The sequence below is a fragment of the Raphanus sativus genome, unplaced genomic scaffold, assembly GCF_000801105.2.
Source record: "Raphanus sativus cultivar WK10039 unplaced genomic scaffold, ASM80110v3 Scaffold2195, whole genome shotgun sequence".
Taxonomy (NCBI): domain Eukaryota; kingdom Viridiplantae; phylum Streptophyta; class Magnoliopsida; order Brassicales; family Brassicaceae; genus Raphanus; species Raphanus sativus.
The window spans coordinates 1-16,679 of NW_026617504.1; the positions used below are offsets into that span (position 1 = coordinate 1).

Genomic DNA, 16,679 nt, shown 5'->3' on the forward strand with positions numbered 1-16,679 from the left:
AACTACTACATAATCAGTATTGATTACCAGAGCTAAATAATGATATTTTTAAAAACACACGACATTCCTATTTTGGATATTATTTATGTCCCGATTTTTACAATAGAATCTATGGTAATTAGGAAACTATATATATATTGATTGATTCTAATCGATGACATCAATATATTACCTATTGTATATTAATGTCTGGGTATCTATTACATAATCAATATTGATTGATTACAAGAGCTAAATAATGGTAACTATATATCGTGTATTCAAATCACATGCCATGCAATGTCGTTAATTGTGTCGACCATATCAATAAAATATTCTTTATTATGGGATTTAAATAGACTTTCTCCTTCCAAAGATGCTCATAGCAAACGTAAACGGTCATTTTAGCTATACTCTCTTGCAATGGGTACTCACACAAACTTCTCCAACTTCTTTTAATTTTAAACTTTTATTTATAACTTGGTTTTTCCCCATAATTACTTTTTAAATCAAATAAATCTGAAATTATATATATATATTTCAATAACATTTATAATTGACCGAACAAGTATAATATTAAACATAAAAACAGTGGAAGTATACCGTGCTATATTAGAGGCTATTATCCAATTAAGTGTAACATGATTTTTTTTACACTGAAAAAAATATTTATTCATAATTTTAGACAATTGTGAATTAAGTCACAACAAAACATAATTATTATATAAACCAAATTCTTCTAAATATAAACCAATATATACAAGAATGATAATAATGGCAATAAGGCCCAATATATCATGTATATAGAGACCTGCGCATTTTCTAAAAATCTGTATTTCTAGATTCTAGATAATTCCCTATAATATATTCAGAGTAGGAAAATAACATTTAATATTTCTCAAAAAAAAATCAATATCTTATGTACTGCCCGTTTATATTACATTTTTTAGACTTTAATACTTCAGCTCCTGAATTCTTTTAATTTTATGAAATACATAATGTTGGAACATAAAATCTCAAACTTTAATTTCTTTTTAAAGGGCTAAACTCACTCCGCCGGTCTCACCCTAGTGAAACTAGTAAATCGAAAACCTCTGTTTCAACGGGTCAACACTGACCCTGATCCGCCGCTTTCATCAGTCGCAGCTCCAACACTTTCCTGTGTGAGTTAGAGTGAATCTCGGTCGAGAATGTCGGGCTACAAGCAGGTCTGTATTCCGGTAAAAGCCGACCCGACTTAAACCTGACCCCACAAGCATTACACAGCGTCTTCGCACCTAACGGACCCATCCTCCATTGAGGCGTTTTCTGGACCCCACAGTGGCTGCAGCACCGCCTCTGCTGCTGCTGGACACCGTCCCCGGACGACGTCTCTGCCTTGGGTCTACCTCTCTTTTTCTTTCCCGTGTACAATGAGGAATACTGCGACCCAAGAGACCATAGATGACCATTAGTACGACGTCGTTTGCTTCGGGGTTTAACTGGAATGCACTGCTTCTGAACCTCCACCGACGCAACTGGGTTCACCGGAAAGTCACCGGAAAAATAAGTCTCCGAGAAAGAATCATCCACGAAATTGGATAGCCACTCTAGGTCTTCCAAATCACCAACCTTAAAAAAAAAGAGTTAAAACAGAGTAAAACAGAGTAAAAACAGAGCAAAACAGAGTAAAACAGAGTAAAAACAGGGGAAAGAGAAACATAGTGCGCAAGTGGGCTCACTGGAACGTCGAGCTTAGAGTCAGAGCCGGGAAGAGATAAGATATCTTCGAGAGGTGAAAGAAGTGTAATTTGGTCGGGAGAGCTGTTAGCTTTCTCACGTTCTTCTTCTCTTGGTGAAGACTTCTCTCGTACGAAAGCGTCCGTGTTAGAGAAGTCAAGAAGGTCATCGACGGAGAAATCGCTTAGGAATGCTTCTACATACTCCATGATGCTGTTTTTTTCTTTTCTTTCTGTAAGCACCACCCAAACCTGTGACAACAGTTATTTTAAAGATAGGAGGAGCAGTTCCATATTTCAAGAAATGTTTGTTCGAGTTCCAATATTTTCATTGTTTTATTCAAAATTTAAAATTCATGAGATAGAGATGGATATGGTGGAGTCAGGACATAACTGATTGGGGTCTGTAAGCAAAGAGTGGGTTAGGTTTTGTGAATTTGGGAGACTTGTTTGGCAATGTCTCGTCATTAAATCAACAAACCATTGTTGTTCCCCATCCCAACGAAATAAATGTTCTCTAAATAATCTATAAATTTTTAGAAATGGTTAGTCATTTAATCGAAATTTAGTGGCAGTTTTACAAAGTTTTTTTCTTATAAATTATTACAAGAGGATGATAGTTTTTCAGAGGATTTTGTTTTGTTAGCTGGCTTGCAGAATGTGATCTTGATTTGGCCAAGATTTCATATTTGTAATATCAAGAAACAAACCAAAATACAACAAAATGAAAAAATAAACAGAAATAATGGAAATTTGAAAAGGTGCAGTGGTATTCTAACGAACTAATGACTGAAAAAGTTCATCTTAACCTAAATTTTCATGGTTTTATTTTACTTGGAAGTGTTCTTGGGCCAAAACGATAGCCGATCTATTATCCATGAATATGGTTGAAATTATCTTAGTCATTAGTTCGTTAGCATTTTTTTTTGTCAAATTTCGTTAAAAAATTAACCATTAGGTAAATGAAATATATTTTCTTTGTAAAAGAAACTTATTTATGGCTTTGGAGAAAAAAAATCGAGAATAATGATTTGAGATATGTGGACTATTATAAAGTCATGCTTTAGGGGCCCACTCGACCGTCGGTGGAAGGCCCAATATGGAGAATCCGAAAACGGGACCGAAAAAAAAGAACATTTTGATTGTTTTCTCTTCAAATGAAGAATTGAATGTGTCGCCCAATCAGTGCCAAAAAAAAAAAAAAAAAAGAATGTGTCGCCCAACTCACACCATCACAATTAGAACATTATAACCGCATTCGCATAGATATATTGGTGTGAACACTAATGAAACTCCTTGAATTTTGTAACAACTTGACTCATATACAGTAGACTAATTGTGAATACACCAACACGCATAAAAGAATTGTATACTTTAGTTAAAAATAAAGGATAAGCTCCAAAACTAGTAACTGTTTTGTTTTACTCGAACGTGCAGACACCTAAATATTGACTTGAATTTCAAAATAATATCATGTTCATACGAATCACGTAACTAAATTTACTAGCAACACAAGCAAATATATATTACAAATAAAGATACATAGATGATAGATTACTAGCAACATAAGCATATGTAGATTACACATAATATATATATATCACTAGCAGCATAGGCTTGTATTAATTAAACATGAACCCATAAACCACATGAAAAATGATATTAAATATATAGGAAAGCTACTACAGTTCAAGCAATTGGGTGTTTGGTCTAGTGGTATGATTCTCGCTTCGGGTGCGAGAGGTCCCGAGTTCGATTCTCGGAACACCCCTACTCTTTTTTCAATTTCTCTATAATATATTTTCCCCCGCTAGATTTTGTTAACGCAATGAAAAATGTACAATACGGTTACTTACCTGGTAAAGTACGTTTACATGACTAATTAGCCCATGGGCTTAAGCAAACACAATTGAAACTATAATATATGTACAAATCATTTTCTCCGTAAATGAAAATTACACTATATATTAATTTTTTTTTTCTGAAGATCAGATCGGATTAACTTTTATGACTATATTCCCAACCATAGCCACACAAGAATATTCAAAGATCTATATTCACCAGACAACCTAATGAGAGTACAGTACTATTGGCGTTTCCAAACGTATTGAAGTTTCCCAACTATATTATAATATAATCGTATCAATTAGCATCCATGCTACTACTTTATTCAACAAAACAAACTAATAGAACTTTATAGAATTTGATATCACGAGCAATGAAGCATTTAATAACCGGTGCCACTAACCAGTAACCAGACGTACCCCGGACTTTATTATAGGTAGACAATATGGACACCAATTAATGTCACCGATAACCGATCCATAATATATTAGTCTTTGTAGAAAATATCTAACATGTCACATGTGAAAACTCAATAAGTCTTATCAAGTTGTATAAGATTTAATTCAGAGATATTGACTTTCACCTTCATGATAACAATTTATAAACCTTAAGACATCAGAACCCAATTTAATGTTTACCTTACTATTTCCACTTTTAACCACCACCTATAAGTGGTTGAAACACTCTCGTTGCAAAAGTGGCAATAAAAGAAAATAAGCAGGGAGCTTTTTTAACAACCAAACTCTGCTTTAGAACAGATCAGAGAGAGAGAGAGAGAGTTAGCGAGAGAAGCCATGGATGAGACTGTGGATCAGAGCTTGAGAGAGATGCGAGAGACGTTTGCGAGCGGGAGGACGAGGAGTGTAAAGTGGAGGAAGACACAACTCGAAGCTATAATCGAGATGGTTAAAGACAATGAAGACAAGATGTGTGATGTTCTGTTTCAAGATTTGGGTAAACATAGTACTGAAGCATTCAGAGATGAGCTTGGCTTTGTCATGAGATCTGCTACTACTGCTCTAAACTGTCTTGATAAATGGGTCGTTCCCAAAAAGGTAAGAACCTTACACTGTATGCACATATTTAACAGCTGCAGTATGATGTAATATAGTTTCCGGATTAGGAAACTCAACTATCTTAAAAGAAATTGAAAGAAATATTAATCAGTTTTTTTTGTTTGCTTGTTTGGATAATTGTTTGCTTGTTAATGAAAAAACAGAGCAACCTTCCTCTGTTGTTCTATCCATCAACTGGGAAAGTGATCTCAGAACCGTATGGGGCGGTTCTTGTTCTGTCTAGCTGGAACTTTCCTATATGTAAGCTTTCAGATCTTGAATAAGTTTCATTTTTATTTGTTCATATAGATAAATTTGTAACTTTTATATTGTTTGTGGCCAGCTTTGTCTTTGGACCCAATGATTGGGGCAATATCAGCAGGAAATACCGTGTTGCTCAAGGCTTCTGAATTAAGCCCTAACGCTTCTGCCTTCCTCGCCAAGACAATCCCGTCTTATCTCGACAGTAAAGCGATCAAGGTTATCGAAGGAGGTCCTGATGTCGCTACTATCCTCTTGAAGCATCAATGGGACAAGATCTTCTTCACTGGTTTGATATAATTCAATTCACCCCTAAACACTCGATGACTCGCTTGTAGTGGAGTTCACGTAATTGTTGTGGTTTGTTTGTAGGGAGTCCAAAAATTGGAAAAATCATAATGGCGGCGGCTGCAGAGTATTTGACTCCAGTGACATTAGAGCTTGGTGGAAAATGTCCCACCATTGTTGATCACCACTCTGTTTCAAAGGACATGAAGGTATGTGGCTTTGCTCTGTTCTCCTTAGCTCCTGTTTGACGTGATTGAAAGTATCTGAAATTTGATTATTGGTGATGAGCATGTATAGTCTGTTGTGAAGAGAATCTCGGGAGGGAAGTGGGGTTCTTGCAGTGGACAAGCTTGTATCTCCGTAGATTACGTTCTTGTAGAACAGAGCTTCGCGTCTTCTCTGGTATGTCTACAGACAAATAAATATGCAAATGCTGTTTCTGTAGTAGGTCTAAGAGTTCAATGGTTTTCTATAGATTGAAATGTTGAAGCCGATGATAAGGTCTTTCTTTGGGGAAAACCCTAAAGAATCTGGATGTCTCTCTAGGATCGTCACCAAGAAACACTTTCAGAGATTGGCTCGTCTTCTTAATGATCCTGGTGTTCAAGCTTCAATCGTTTATGGCGGCTCCATGGATGAAGAGAAGCTGTAAGCTTTTGACTTAAACATGTTTCTTGCATCACACGAAATCAGTTCTACGAGTTCTTTAACCTAAATTTTCTTTTGACAGGTATATTGAGCCAACGATCTTGTTGAATCCTCCTCTTGATTCTGAGATAATGAATGAAGAAATATTTGGCCCAATTCTCCCTATTATCACAGTAAGCATGTTTAAACTATACAGTCAAACAAATTACTGACTAGAGTAGACAACCGTTGCTGATTATTTCATCTGATGTAATGAAGTTACGTGACATCCAAGAAAGCATAGGGTTCATCAAGTCAAAACCAAAACCACTTGCCATCTATGCATTCACCAAAGACGAAAACCTTAAAACTAGAATCTTGTCAGAAACATCTTCCGGAAGTGTTACTTTCAACGATGTCATGATCCAGGTATATATAGTATTTGCTATTAAAACTAACCTAGGTTTAATTTCGGCATTTCTTGGATATTAGAAACAAAGAAAAAGTCTCGAATCCAGTTAACGTTTGATTTTTGATTCTGCTTATAGACAATTTATAATTGTCTCATATCTTCAAGTGTTATTGAAATTTCAGTATATGTGTGATGCATTGCCCTTTGGAGGAGTGGGAGAGAGTGGAATAGGAAGGTATCACGGGAAATACTCATTCGAATGTTTTAGTCACGAGAAGGCAATAATGGAAGGAAGCTTAGCAGCGGATCTTGAAGCTCGATACCCTCCATGGAACAGCTTCAAGCTCACCTTTCTTAGACTCGCCTTTCGTGAAGCTTACTTCAAGCTTGTTCTCTTTATCCTTGGTCTTACAAAATAAAACCAGAGAGTACTGACGAAGAGACACACACGCACGCACAAAATATACACATACATATGAGACTGATCCATATCACTTTATGTTTGATTTTTGTGTCTTCACCTAATAAGTTTGATTCAACTGTCATTCAAGCTTTGATTTTCATATCTTCACCTAATAAGTTTGATTGAACTGTTATTCAAGCTCGAGATATTATATCTAGTATTTTTTACATCTAATGTATATTTATACCGATATATATTCTTAGTAACCCCGTTTAAAGAAAATATATTAGTATTAATCAAAAAAATTGTAAGAAATTCTGACTGCAAGATAGCGGCAGTTTTCGACGATAGATCTCAAGATTAGTTTAAAAAGTTTTATTTGGAATTACGTAAAACAATATAGGCAATATCGAATTAGGTGGTAGTGGAATTATACTTTTTGGTTAATGATCAAATGATACTTGGAAGAACCATTTTAATTATTAGAAAATGTAAGAATAAAGTGATACTTGAAAACTCACAATATTCATCTACAAATATTGGTATTAATAAAAGGACCACTCAACCGTATACCTATATACACACATACACAGTAATATACCTATACAGGGTCGTGTCTATGTGAGAAAAGGTATACGAGCCTTGTCCAAAGGAAAAAAGAAGAAAAAAAAAGCTGATGAAAAGTATGGGCACACACACAATTATAGGTTACTGCATCACTGAGCCAGTTTCTTTCATCCCCACCCTAAGTAAAGAGCTCTACCAAAACCCTAGCTAGCTTCTTCTTTTTCTTGGTTGGTTGGTACGTCTCCCTTACTTGCCCCTCTTCATATCCAATCTCTGCATCATTCCTCATTATTATTAATTTCATCTTTACTTCACTCTCTCTCTCTCTCTGGTTATGTGTTATATGTATCTTCTTGAACTCAAATCCAACCAGAAACCATATCTCTTTTAGTTGTGTCCTTCACTCTTGGAGAGTTCATAATCAAGGAGTATGGGTGACTTGTCAGACAAGGTACGTTCCCAAGCCTAAAGTATGTGAACTTGAGGTGATCTAATCGTTTTTTTTGTTTCCCTTTCTTTAGTGTTTAGTTAACAAAGTGAACATTATAAGGATTTGTATGCATTGTTACATATACACATGTCTATTACCCGAATAATTAGGATTAGATTGGCTATTTTTTTTTGATCAAATGCTATTTATATATTGTTATGGTTTCCTAACTTCTGGTGAATATGTGTGCGTAATTAGATTAACAAGAAACGCTTACAAAATATGTGAATGAGTCTTTACACTGATAAAAATTTAACTAATAGCTTTTATTCTATCACTAACGGGCTCGTTGGTTATGATTTCGTGATATTTATGCACATCTTATGGCGGATGTTTCTTAGACGAAGATAATGGAATATAGAAAGAATTTTGTGGGTACAGTAACTATAATATTTTTGTTATGATAAAATCATTGGCGTCAGAACGTCTCAAAGAAAAAAGTATTAATGTTCATGTCTTTGTTTTGTAATTGGAATATTATTTAGTGTCTTGTATAATCTAAAATAAGTAACACTAATTTTTTTTTAAAGTGACACTAATTTAACTCCAGAAAAATGTTCTATTAGGAGCTTTTCATTGAAATCTTATGAACAATAAATAATACATAATACAAACTCTAAAACTAATTGTTTTATCTACCAGTGCTCTAACCATAGTCAAGTGGTGGCAGAAGAATTTATATAAATTCACAAGCTTCCATAATTTGTGTTTATGAAATTCGTTAGAATATTAATTATCATATATACATATTCCCTTTTTATAATTTTTCAAACACCAATTTACTGCGAACTAGCTAGAACACTGAAAGACGAAGTGACGATATATAGGACCGGCCAGTACGATAATCGTATTTTGAAAATATTTGCCCTCATTTGCTTTCCTGTCGTTATCACTGTTTAATTTACTTTATTCAGTTTACCTTTAAATCTTGATAGACTTCAGTCTACCTTATGAAAATATTAAATTTATCCAATATCATAACCTAAAGAATCTCTCGTGTTTATCCAATGGGAGAAGCAACCGGCAACATCGGCATAAACATGGACGAAAAAAACGTATCGAGAACCAAAAAGTATACATGTTTATATAAACCACGAATACTCAACATTTATAAAAAATATCCATTACCGTACAATTGAAATATAAAATTAAACACATACATTGCACACAGTGATAAACAAACATGCAGATGTTGAACCGTTTTGCAATATCGTCTATGTAGTATGATTGATAGAAAAAAACACAAAACAACACATTACATATATAAAATCAATATATTTTTTAAATATAAATTATCGAGTTCTTGGTTTATTCAAGATCTTGGTGGGTTTTGATAAAATTGCGTACCTGGTGGCGCGAACATAGTCGCCATATTACTTGAATAGTAACCACTTGAATTAGGATCTACAAACATCGTCGACGATCCTCCTCCACCGTCAGCCACTGCCGGAGTATTAAATGGATTTCCACCACCTGCAGATGAGCTTTGATGATCGCTTCCACCACTGCCACCACTCACGTAGCTGCTTTCAGGGCCTTGGTCATATAGAATTCCTTTGAAGAGATGACCTCCGATGTTCACTGTCGTTTGATAAGCGTATTGACCATCTTCTCCTCCGTCGTCTACGCCGCTCATTTTTACGCACCGGAAAAGCGCATCAGAGCTCACTTCCGGCGGAAAACTTGCCTCCTCTATTTCTAACCCTAGAAACAAACACACATCAAGTTTTAGAAGCAACACACAAAAAAACAATGCACATAAACAATAGATCCTTGACGATCGTTATCCAGGTTAAATTATATATTACTCCTTTGAAAGCTAGCCTAATGTTTTTTTATCAAACTTTTTTTTGAAAATTGCAAACACAAACGGTATTAAAAGTTTTAAAATGTTTTTTTGTTAGGAAAAGCATAAAAATTAGAATTTTGTATTCTAAAATGCAAAAAAAAACTAAGTAGAAAATGGAAACATAAACGCAAATAGTCAAGTGTGAAGTAAAACTATCCAAAATTATTCTAACAAAACACGGTAAAGAGACTTATGGTTTTAATCTGAAGTTATCTGAATTAATAAAACAAATCTAAGACTAATAACCTGCTGAGTCGGATGGCAGGTCAGTAGATAATGTTCCCGGAAGAGTAGTATCCCTATGACGTTTAGGGATACTCGAACCGCCGCCTCCACTGCCGCTTCCGCCGCTGCCTCCAGATGTGGACATATGAAGCTGCTGTTGTCTCTCACGGCGTCTGGCAACGGGGATCCACGTGCTCCTTACATGAGTGGAACAATCAAAGCCACGGCTCTTACAGCAAGTCCTGCAACGCATGTGAGTGCAGTCTTTCTTGGCTTGGTTCCCACAGTCCCGACAGCTTATGGTGATGGATCTTGATGATGTGGCTAAATCAGAGACGTCGATCTGATGACCTGGATAAAGATCCAGGCTTTGTTGTTGTGTTTGTGGTTGATGATGATGCATGAGAAGCTGCTGCTCTGGTGGAATCTGCCATACGCTCGAGCTTGGGTTAATATTATTGGTGTTTGTGTTTGATCTATACCAAACCCAATTTGTCTTTTCTTCTTGTTGTTGATTTTCTTCTTCTCCGTTGTTGTTGTTTCCTCCTAACGAAAACATCCCAGCCATTTCCTAAGACCTAACACTTCAAACCCTAATCTTGACCCAATAATATACATACTACAAAAACCCTAATTACCATGAAATTCTTAAGACTATTTTCTTTTTATAATTTTCACTCGTGGGTATTGCTTTCTCTTCCTATCAAAATTCCAGTGCTTTCCAAGATCTCTCTCGGAACAAAAAGTGTGTAGTGAGTAGTTGAAGTGAGAGAAAGTAAGAAAGAAGAAACAAAAAAGAAAAGAAAGAAAGAAGAATTTAAGCTGCCTGTTTATAAAAAACTTTATTATTCTATATATTGATTTCTGCAACGCCGCCGTGGGGGTTTGAGCTTTCTCTTTCTTCTGCTCTGCTCATCCCCAGAATTTAAGTCTCTCCCTCTCTCTCTCTTTCTAACACTCTGATTTGGGCTTTTGCAGATTCTACGAAACCAAAGTGAAAAGCTTTTCTTTCCTCTTCTCACTTCGGCTTTGTCTGAAGAAAACTCTTCTAGTTACTAGGGCTGATCCGCCCTACGGGCGGGATGTAAATTTAAAAGTAATTTAAACAGTTAGCGTAAATATTTAATATAAATTTTTATCATTTAAAAATATACATATTAGCTAAATTTTGTACATGTTATTGTATTTGAAGACTGAATAAGCCATGTTATCTGAAAATTTTAGTTATGATATATTAACATATTTTTCCTTGTTAAAAAGTTTCAAAAAGTTTATTTTGTTAAATAATTTATGTTTTAATTATAAAATATTCTAGGGTTTGGCCCGTCCTACGGGCGAGTTAGTAATTGAAAAATTACATAATATTTTATCAATTTTACTGAGTATTTTGAATTGATTAGTTTACTATTTTTTAATATTTTCACAATTTGTTTTTTCAATTTCAAATCTATATTCGTTAACTCTAGGTGTATATGTGTATATTTATTTTTGTTTAAATATATTCTTAAGGAATAATACTTTGTATCGGTGTATTAATAAGCAATTTTATAACCAATAATTTTAGCCTGGCTCATTTAACAAATATTCAAATAATGTAATTGTATCCTGGTAGTTATATTTGATGTGGTTTGTATATAGTTACCCAGTGTTTTGAAAATCCGATCCAGACTCGCGGTTGAATAGGTAAATCCGGTGATCCAAGATAAATCTGATCTGAGTTTTGTGAAAAACCCAAAATTTAAAACCCAATAAAATCCGTTAAAACAACTAAAACCTGAAACTTAATTACTGGTTGAACCACTGTTTAAACCAATAGATAACTTTTATTTTTTTTAGTTTTTAGTTATGTTATCAAAATCTATTTTGCATTATTTTTATTTAAAAAATTAGGTTTTTCAGTTTTGTTGTCGGCAATTTATTAATGATGTTTTACTTTTGGTATATTTTAAATATGAAGTTTAATTTTATTATTCACATTAGTTATATAAATATTCACATCTATTATGAATTTAAATTTGTTTTGAAATATTACTCTCATCAAAATTATATATACATGTATTTATATTTTTGTATTTTGTCTTTAGTCTTAGGTTTGGATTTGCAAATGATAGATAGATAGATGTTTATAAAAATATCCTTTTTTGTTTCAAAAACGTTTGATTGAGGAGGGATTATATATGATGAGATTTATTATGTTTGATGAAATTTTTTTTATTTTACGGTATAAATCTTTTGATTTCTTTTTATTGTTTATTTTATTTTAGAAAAGGTTTACTATATGTTTATTATTTTTAAAAATCTGTTATATGTTTTTTGAAGAAAAAACCCTGTTATTGTTATAGCTATGTATTTTTAATACTGTGACTACAATTGTTTTAGTTATTGATTTATATTTTAAAAGTAAATAAAAATGTGAATAAATAGCACATTCAGATAATGTGCAAGCTGTGTTGTAAAATCTGGGATTATTATTATTATTATTTTGCTAAAATATGTTAATACCATTGAAAAATGAAATCGGAAACTACAAATGCAAGAACATATTCTAATTGAACTCCATGGCAAAAATAAAGAGAAAATAGGAAGCCAGTACAAAACAGAGCAGTGCTCTCAAGAGATTAGCTTATCCAAACAGATAATAAGTTATGAAATTGCCGTATATGCCTTCTTCCCAAAATGATGTCACACACTTCTCGATCGTTGACTCTAAACAAACTTATCACCGTTATTGACTGCTGATTGTGAAGAATGTTGTTGCGTTGACGCCATAGATAAAAAATCGCAGCTTGAGCCACACAGTCCTCAGCGTTCTAGGAGCAGCTGCTGAGCCCTGCCTCAACGATGATAAGAGCTCTGCCCGTGGACAAAATAGATTGTGAACTGGATCAAGGCGTAAGAGGAACAGTTTCCAGACCTCCCTGCTGTATACACATGATAGCAAAACATGCCAGTGTCAAGGCAAAAGAGGGTCATTTGCCACAGCACACAGACAGCAAAGAGTGATTATGTTTAAAATAAGTATAATAGAAGTTCAAGTACCTGAGATTCCATCACTGAGGAAATTAAAATGAGCATATCAGCAACTGTTGTTAGTTTCCAAGCTAGTTATCATCCATGAAGAAGAAAACAGAATAGAAGATCAAAATTCAATTCTGGACTTTGTAAGGTGTTTAGTGTTGACGTTTAAAGATTGCAACCCATAGTCCGTGAAGTGATTGCTTGTGCAGCAGGCTGATCATGGAAGCCTAGATCCATTGACTTAGAATTGTGTTTCACAAATACTCCCCCCCCCCCCCCCCCCCCGACAAAGTGTCACAGCCCTCTTCAACCCAAGACACATAAAGCCAAAACTAAAATCAAAGGCACCTCAACACACACACTCACACTCACACTCACAAATTCATAGCAAAGGCAAAAGTAAAGACGATGTTGTTATCTCAATCAGACTCAACGCATCAACAAATAAATCAAATCTGAAGCTTCTGCATCTCAACTAACCAAATAGATTCAACAGAAATGTGCAGAGAGCAAATGAAAAAGGCAACCTTTACGGCAGGCCTGCAAATCCGATTCCGAATAACAAAGAGTTTAGTTAGTTGGAAACAACAGTAAATACAAACTCTGTATATAAACGTGTTCAGAAACAAACACATTGTAACAAAAAACCATCAAAATGTCAAATAAGACAGCGTTCTTTAGAAACTCATGAAAACTTACAAACTTTGATATGGCGGGAGAACACTCATCGCCGGAAAACCCTTCTGGAATTGGGAATAAGATTTATAAGAAACTGCTCAAGTACATCTCTGGATCTTTTTGTTGATGGGTCAACGAAAATGGATACATAAACTACACAAAAGGATACAAAGAGTCAACCTTTTTGGATTTCTAGAGTTGTCGAACCCCAAGCAAACACAGGAGGAGCGATCTCCACCATGTCGGAATCCATTGACAACCTTCCTGAAGATTGATACTTTATGCTCTTCACTAAAAAAACAAAACAAATGCAAAGTGATTCAAAAAGCCGACATAAACAAATGCAAATGGAAATCGAATGAGACACAAACCTTTTTATACACACAGACGACGAATCAAAACGCTGGGAGTAAGTACGCAGTAATCACAGCCGTTACAGAATCACAATCGATCGCCGTCTGAGAGGTACAGAGAAAGCGAAAGGGAAGAAGTGAAGAGTGATTAGGGTTGGATGCAAAGGTTTTCTGGGTCGCAGAAGGCAAAGCCCATATGAAGCAGCGTCAAAAGTAAAGCTCAATACGCGGAGTATCATTAATCTGATGTGTCGACGCAGCAGAGCTACTATTTATGACATGGCATCCTAGCTGGACACCTCAGGAGAGATTAAAAGACTATTTTATATATAAAGATGTCCTTATGAAATAAATATCATTAAACAATGACTCTCTCTCTCTACTCCCGACTCAGAGTTTCAAACCCACGGGGATGATCCAGCGGTAACATGCTTTCTTGTTCTCATCTCATGGACCAGAGTTCGCCACGTGGCGAATGGCATCTTTAAATGTAACAATGTAATTAGTTCTTTGAGGAACAATATTTGGATTCACCCCGAGGTGAACTTATGAATTCACCTCTTTCCTTATTTCAATTATATTGCCATAAATATTAATGTCACATAAATAAATAAATTATAAATTACAAAAAAGTAAACTTTAAATCATAAACTCTAAATTCGAACCCTAAATCCAAATCTTAGATTTTTAATTTTAAACCATACCCTAAACCCAAATCTATATCCTAAATCTTAAATCTAAATTTAAATCCTAAACCCTAAACTCAAACCATAAACCCTAAACCCAAACTCTAAACCCTAAACCCAAACTCTAAACACTAAATCCTAAACCTTAAACCCAAAATGTAAATCATAAACCCAAATTTTTCAAATACCTTTGGGTTAATGATCATCAAATGTATTTTCAAATACATTTTAGTGTATAGAGTTCGGGTTTATGGTTTACAGTTTGGGTTTAAGGTTTAGGATTTAGGGTTTAGAGTTTGGGTTTAGGGTTTAGAGTTTGGGTTTAGGGTTTATGGTTTATGGTTTGGGTTTAGGGTCTAGGATTTAAATTTAGATTTAGGATTTAGGGTATATAGTTTGGGTTTAGGGTATAGGTTTGGATTTAGGGTTTAGGGTTTGGTTTAAAATTTAAAAACTAAAATTTGGATTTAGGATTTGAATTTAGAGTTTATGATTTAAAATTTACTTTTTTGTAATTTATAATTTATTTATAATGTGATATTAATATTTATGGCAATTTGACTAAAATAAGGAAAGAAGTGAATTTATAAGTTCACCCCGGGGTGAACCTAAGTATTGTTCTTCCTTGAGGTTTAAGTATTTAACACATAATCTTACGTACTCATACTTAATAGCACATGTGTCCGTACGTATTAATAGATCGTATATTATTTATGGTTAATTTGAAATCTCACGCGATTGTAGATCTTTAAACGCTTGACTATACGATTTTGTTTTGTCCAATCTCAAAGAATAGTAATTGCTCACCTACACGCCTTAATTAGGGTTCTCGCTTACTTTAACTTAGCTTTAATAATGATTTTCTTTCATAACTTAAACAATTTTACTTTTGTTAAGGAAATTATACTGTTACTTATTTATACTCTTACTCGAGTTAAGCAATTAAGCTTCTTTAACAAAAAGAAACCAAAAGTAAGCTTAGGTATTTTGGATATCAAACAAAACGATGTTATAATCCGATACTAAATTTATATTTCCCAATAATATATATACATATGGATGTCTATATTAAACGTAACTAATTTGTGACCAAATCAAGACAACTATTTTCTTTTCTGGGTTAAGAAAACTAAAAATCAAAGTAGGCAGATATAATTGTTAGAGATGAATTGCATTACTCAACAGGTTTATCAAATAAACGGATTTGGGTCCAACACTTCGCAATCGGCTGGAGTTCACGCAGATTTAATGGCATAATAAAATGGAGAATATAAAAAAGTAAGCGAATCGATGAAGGGTATTTACAAACACTTAAGAGACACTTACAAAAGTAACGGTTAAAATAATTCTCATTGTTCTTGCTGATCTCTCTCTTTGACACCGCAAACTTAATATAATCCTTTGTATTCACATCATGATCATCAATAAACATTTTTCAATCAGAATTTGTATATTGCATCAAGTTCAAACTAAACAATAATCTACAAAAACAAAATCAAATTCATATGGTTCAGCTATTTGTATCTGAGCAGCCTAGCGGTTTATATAACACTACAAAACATTCTACATTTTTTGTTATTTACATAAATATTATCATTACTCTTTAAAATTACTTATTATTTGTAGAATCAAGAAAAAAATATTTTATATATGATCATGTTAATCTCTTTGGGGTGTCGAGTTCATGGTACTCTATCTAAGTCTTTTGTGATTAGGGATCTCTAACTGAAGCTTAGACTAATGATATATCATCTAGAAGAGTTGGCATTTTTTTTGCTATTTAAGGTAATGCATCAAAAACTAACGAAAATATTATTGCGAAAGTAGCAAATTAATAAATATTTATAATTATTTCAGTGACTAAAAAATTAATGATTCGGTGAAGAATAGACCAATGATCAATAGTATAAAAAATCATTCACAATATAATAGTTTATGGAAACAGAGAAATTCGGAGCAGTGAAAAGAGGTTCTCTTTTTATTGATTGTAAGTTTGTAACAAGTGAACATATTAATATTCGTTATTGAGTAATTTGAATAGGTTAAAGAAAAATTTACCAAAAAAGAAGCGAGGAAAGATGAAAAATGCATGTTACTCTTTGGACTCTCTGAGGCTATACAAGGGAACACTGCGCCACCTACGTGTACTTTTTTTGTATTCCATTCTTTCTACTGTGAATTAAAGATAAAAGAGGACGCAAAATAGTGTTTGTGAATAAGAATTA

General features: G+C 33.9%; 3 protein-coding genes, 1 long non-coding RNA gene and 1 other non-coding gene across 5 annotated transcripts; 2 read left to right on the forward strand and 3 right to left on the reverse strand.

The window, feature by feature from the left end:
- Window positions 1–902: 902 nt before the first annotated feature.
- On the reverse strand, window positions 903–2,121 carry LOC108839903 (GATA transcription factor 7). Its single transcript, XM_056999945.1, has 2 exons — window positions 1,701–2,121; window positions 903–1,590 (listed from the first exon to the last, which is right to left on the reverse strand). The coding sequence occupies exons 1-2, from the start codon at window positions 1,905–1,907 to the stop codon at window positions 1,087–1,089; spliced, it is 711 nt and encodes a 236-aa protein (XP_056855925.1). The 5' UTR covers window positions 1,908–2,121; the 3' UTR covers window positions 903–1,086.
- A 1,275-nt stretch (window positions 2,122–3,396) lies between these two features.
- TRNAP-CGG (transfer RNA proline (anticodon CGG)) lies at window positions 3,397–3,468 on the forward strand. Its single transcript has one exon. It is a non-coding gene; the product is annotated as a tRNA-Pro (tRNA).
- Window positions 3,469–4,208: 740 nt separating this feature from the next.
- Window positions 4,209–6,779, forward strand: LOC108827335 (aldehyde dehydrogenase family 3 member F1). Its single transcript, XM_018600711.2, has 9 exons — window positions 4,209–4,597; window positions 4,762–4,858; window positions 4,941–5,147; window positions 5,231–5,355; window positions 5,444–5,548; window positions 5,622–5,794; window positions 5,877–5,967; window positions 6,053–6,202; window positions 6,368–6,779. Exons 1-9 carry the CDS (start codon window positions 4,337–4,339, stop codon window positions 6,602–6,604), a joined length of 1,446 nt encoding a protein of 481 aa, XP_018456213.1. The 5' UTR covers window positions 4,209–4,336; the 3' UTR covers window positions 6,605–6,779.
- A 1,934-nt stretch (window positions 6,780–8,713) lies between these two features.
- LOC108819908 (protein SHI RELATED SEQUENCE 2) lies at window positions 8,714–10,757 on the reverse strand. The gene is made up of 2 exons (XM_018592923.2): window positions 9,741–10,757; window positions 8,714–9,349 (listed from the first exon to the last, which is right to left on the reverse strand). Exons 1-2 carry the CDS (start codon window positions 10,285–10,287, stop codon window positions 8,958–8,960), a joined length of 939 nt encoding a protein of 312 aa, XP_018448425.1. The 5' UTR covers window positions 10,288–10,757; the 3' UTR covers window positions 8,714–8,957.
- A 1,410-nt stretch (window positions 10,758–12,167) lies between these two features.
- LOC130505348 (uncharacterized) lies at window positions 12,168–14,023 on the reverse strand. The gene is made up of 5 exons (XR_008941637.1): window positions 13,787–14,023; window positions 13,596–13,706; window positions 13,437–13,480; window positions 12,759–13,277; window positions 12,168–12,640 (listed from the first exon to the last, which is right to left on the reverse strand). It is a non-coding gene; the product is annotated as an uncharacterized LOC130505348 (long non-coding RNA).
- Window positions 14,024–16,679: the final 2,656 nt, after the last annotated feature.

Bases quoted from the DNA above. Each gene is read 5' to 3' on its own strand.
- LOC108827335 (XM_018600711.2), top strand. From the start codon at position 4,337: ATGGATGAGACTGTGGATCAGAGCTTGAGAGAGATGCGAGAGACGTTT. The intron at 5,148-5,230 runs GTTTGATATAAT...GTTTGTTTGTAG, and splicing joins GGACAAGATCTTCTTCACTG to GGAGTCCAAAAATTGGAAAA. The intron at 5,968-6,052 runs GTAAGCATGTTT...GATGTAATGAAG, and splicing joins CAATTCTCCCTATTATCACA to TTACGTGACATCCAAGAAAG.
- LOC108839903 (XM_056999945.1), bottom strand. From the start codon at position 1,907: ATGGAGTATGTAGAAGCATTCCTAAGCGATTTCTCCGTCGATGACCTT. The intron at 1,591-1,700 runs GTGAGCCCACTT...TTTTTTTTTAAG, and splicing joins ACTCTAAGCTCGACGTTCCA to GTTGGTGATTTGGAAGACCT.
- LOC108819908 (XM_018592923.2), bottom strand. From the start codon at position 10,287: ATGGCTGGGATGTTTTCGTTAGGAGGAAACAACAACAACGGAGAAGAA. The intron at 9,350-9,740 runs GTTATTAGTCTT...GTTTGTTTCTAG, and splicing joins CCTGCCATCCGACTCAGCAG to GGTTAGAAATAGAGGAGGCA.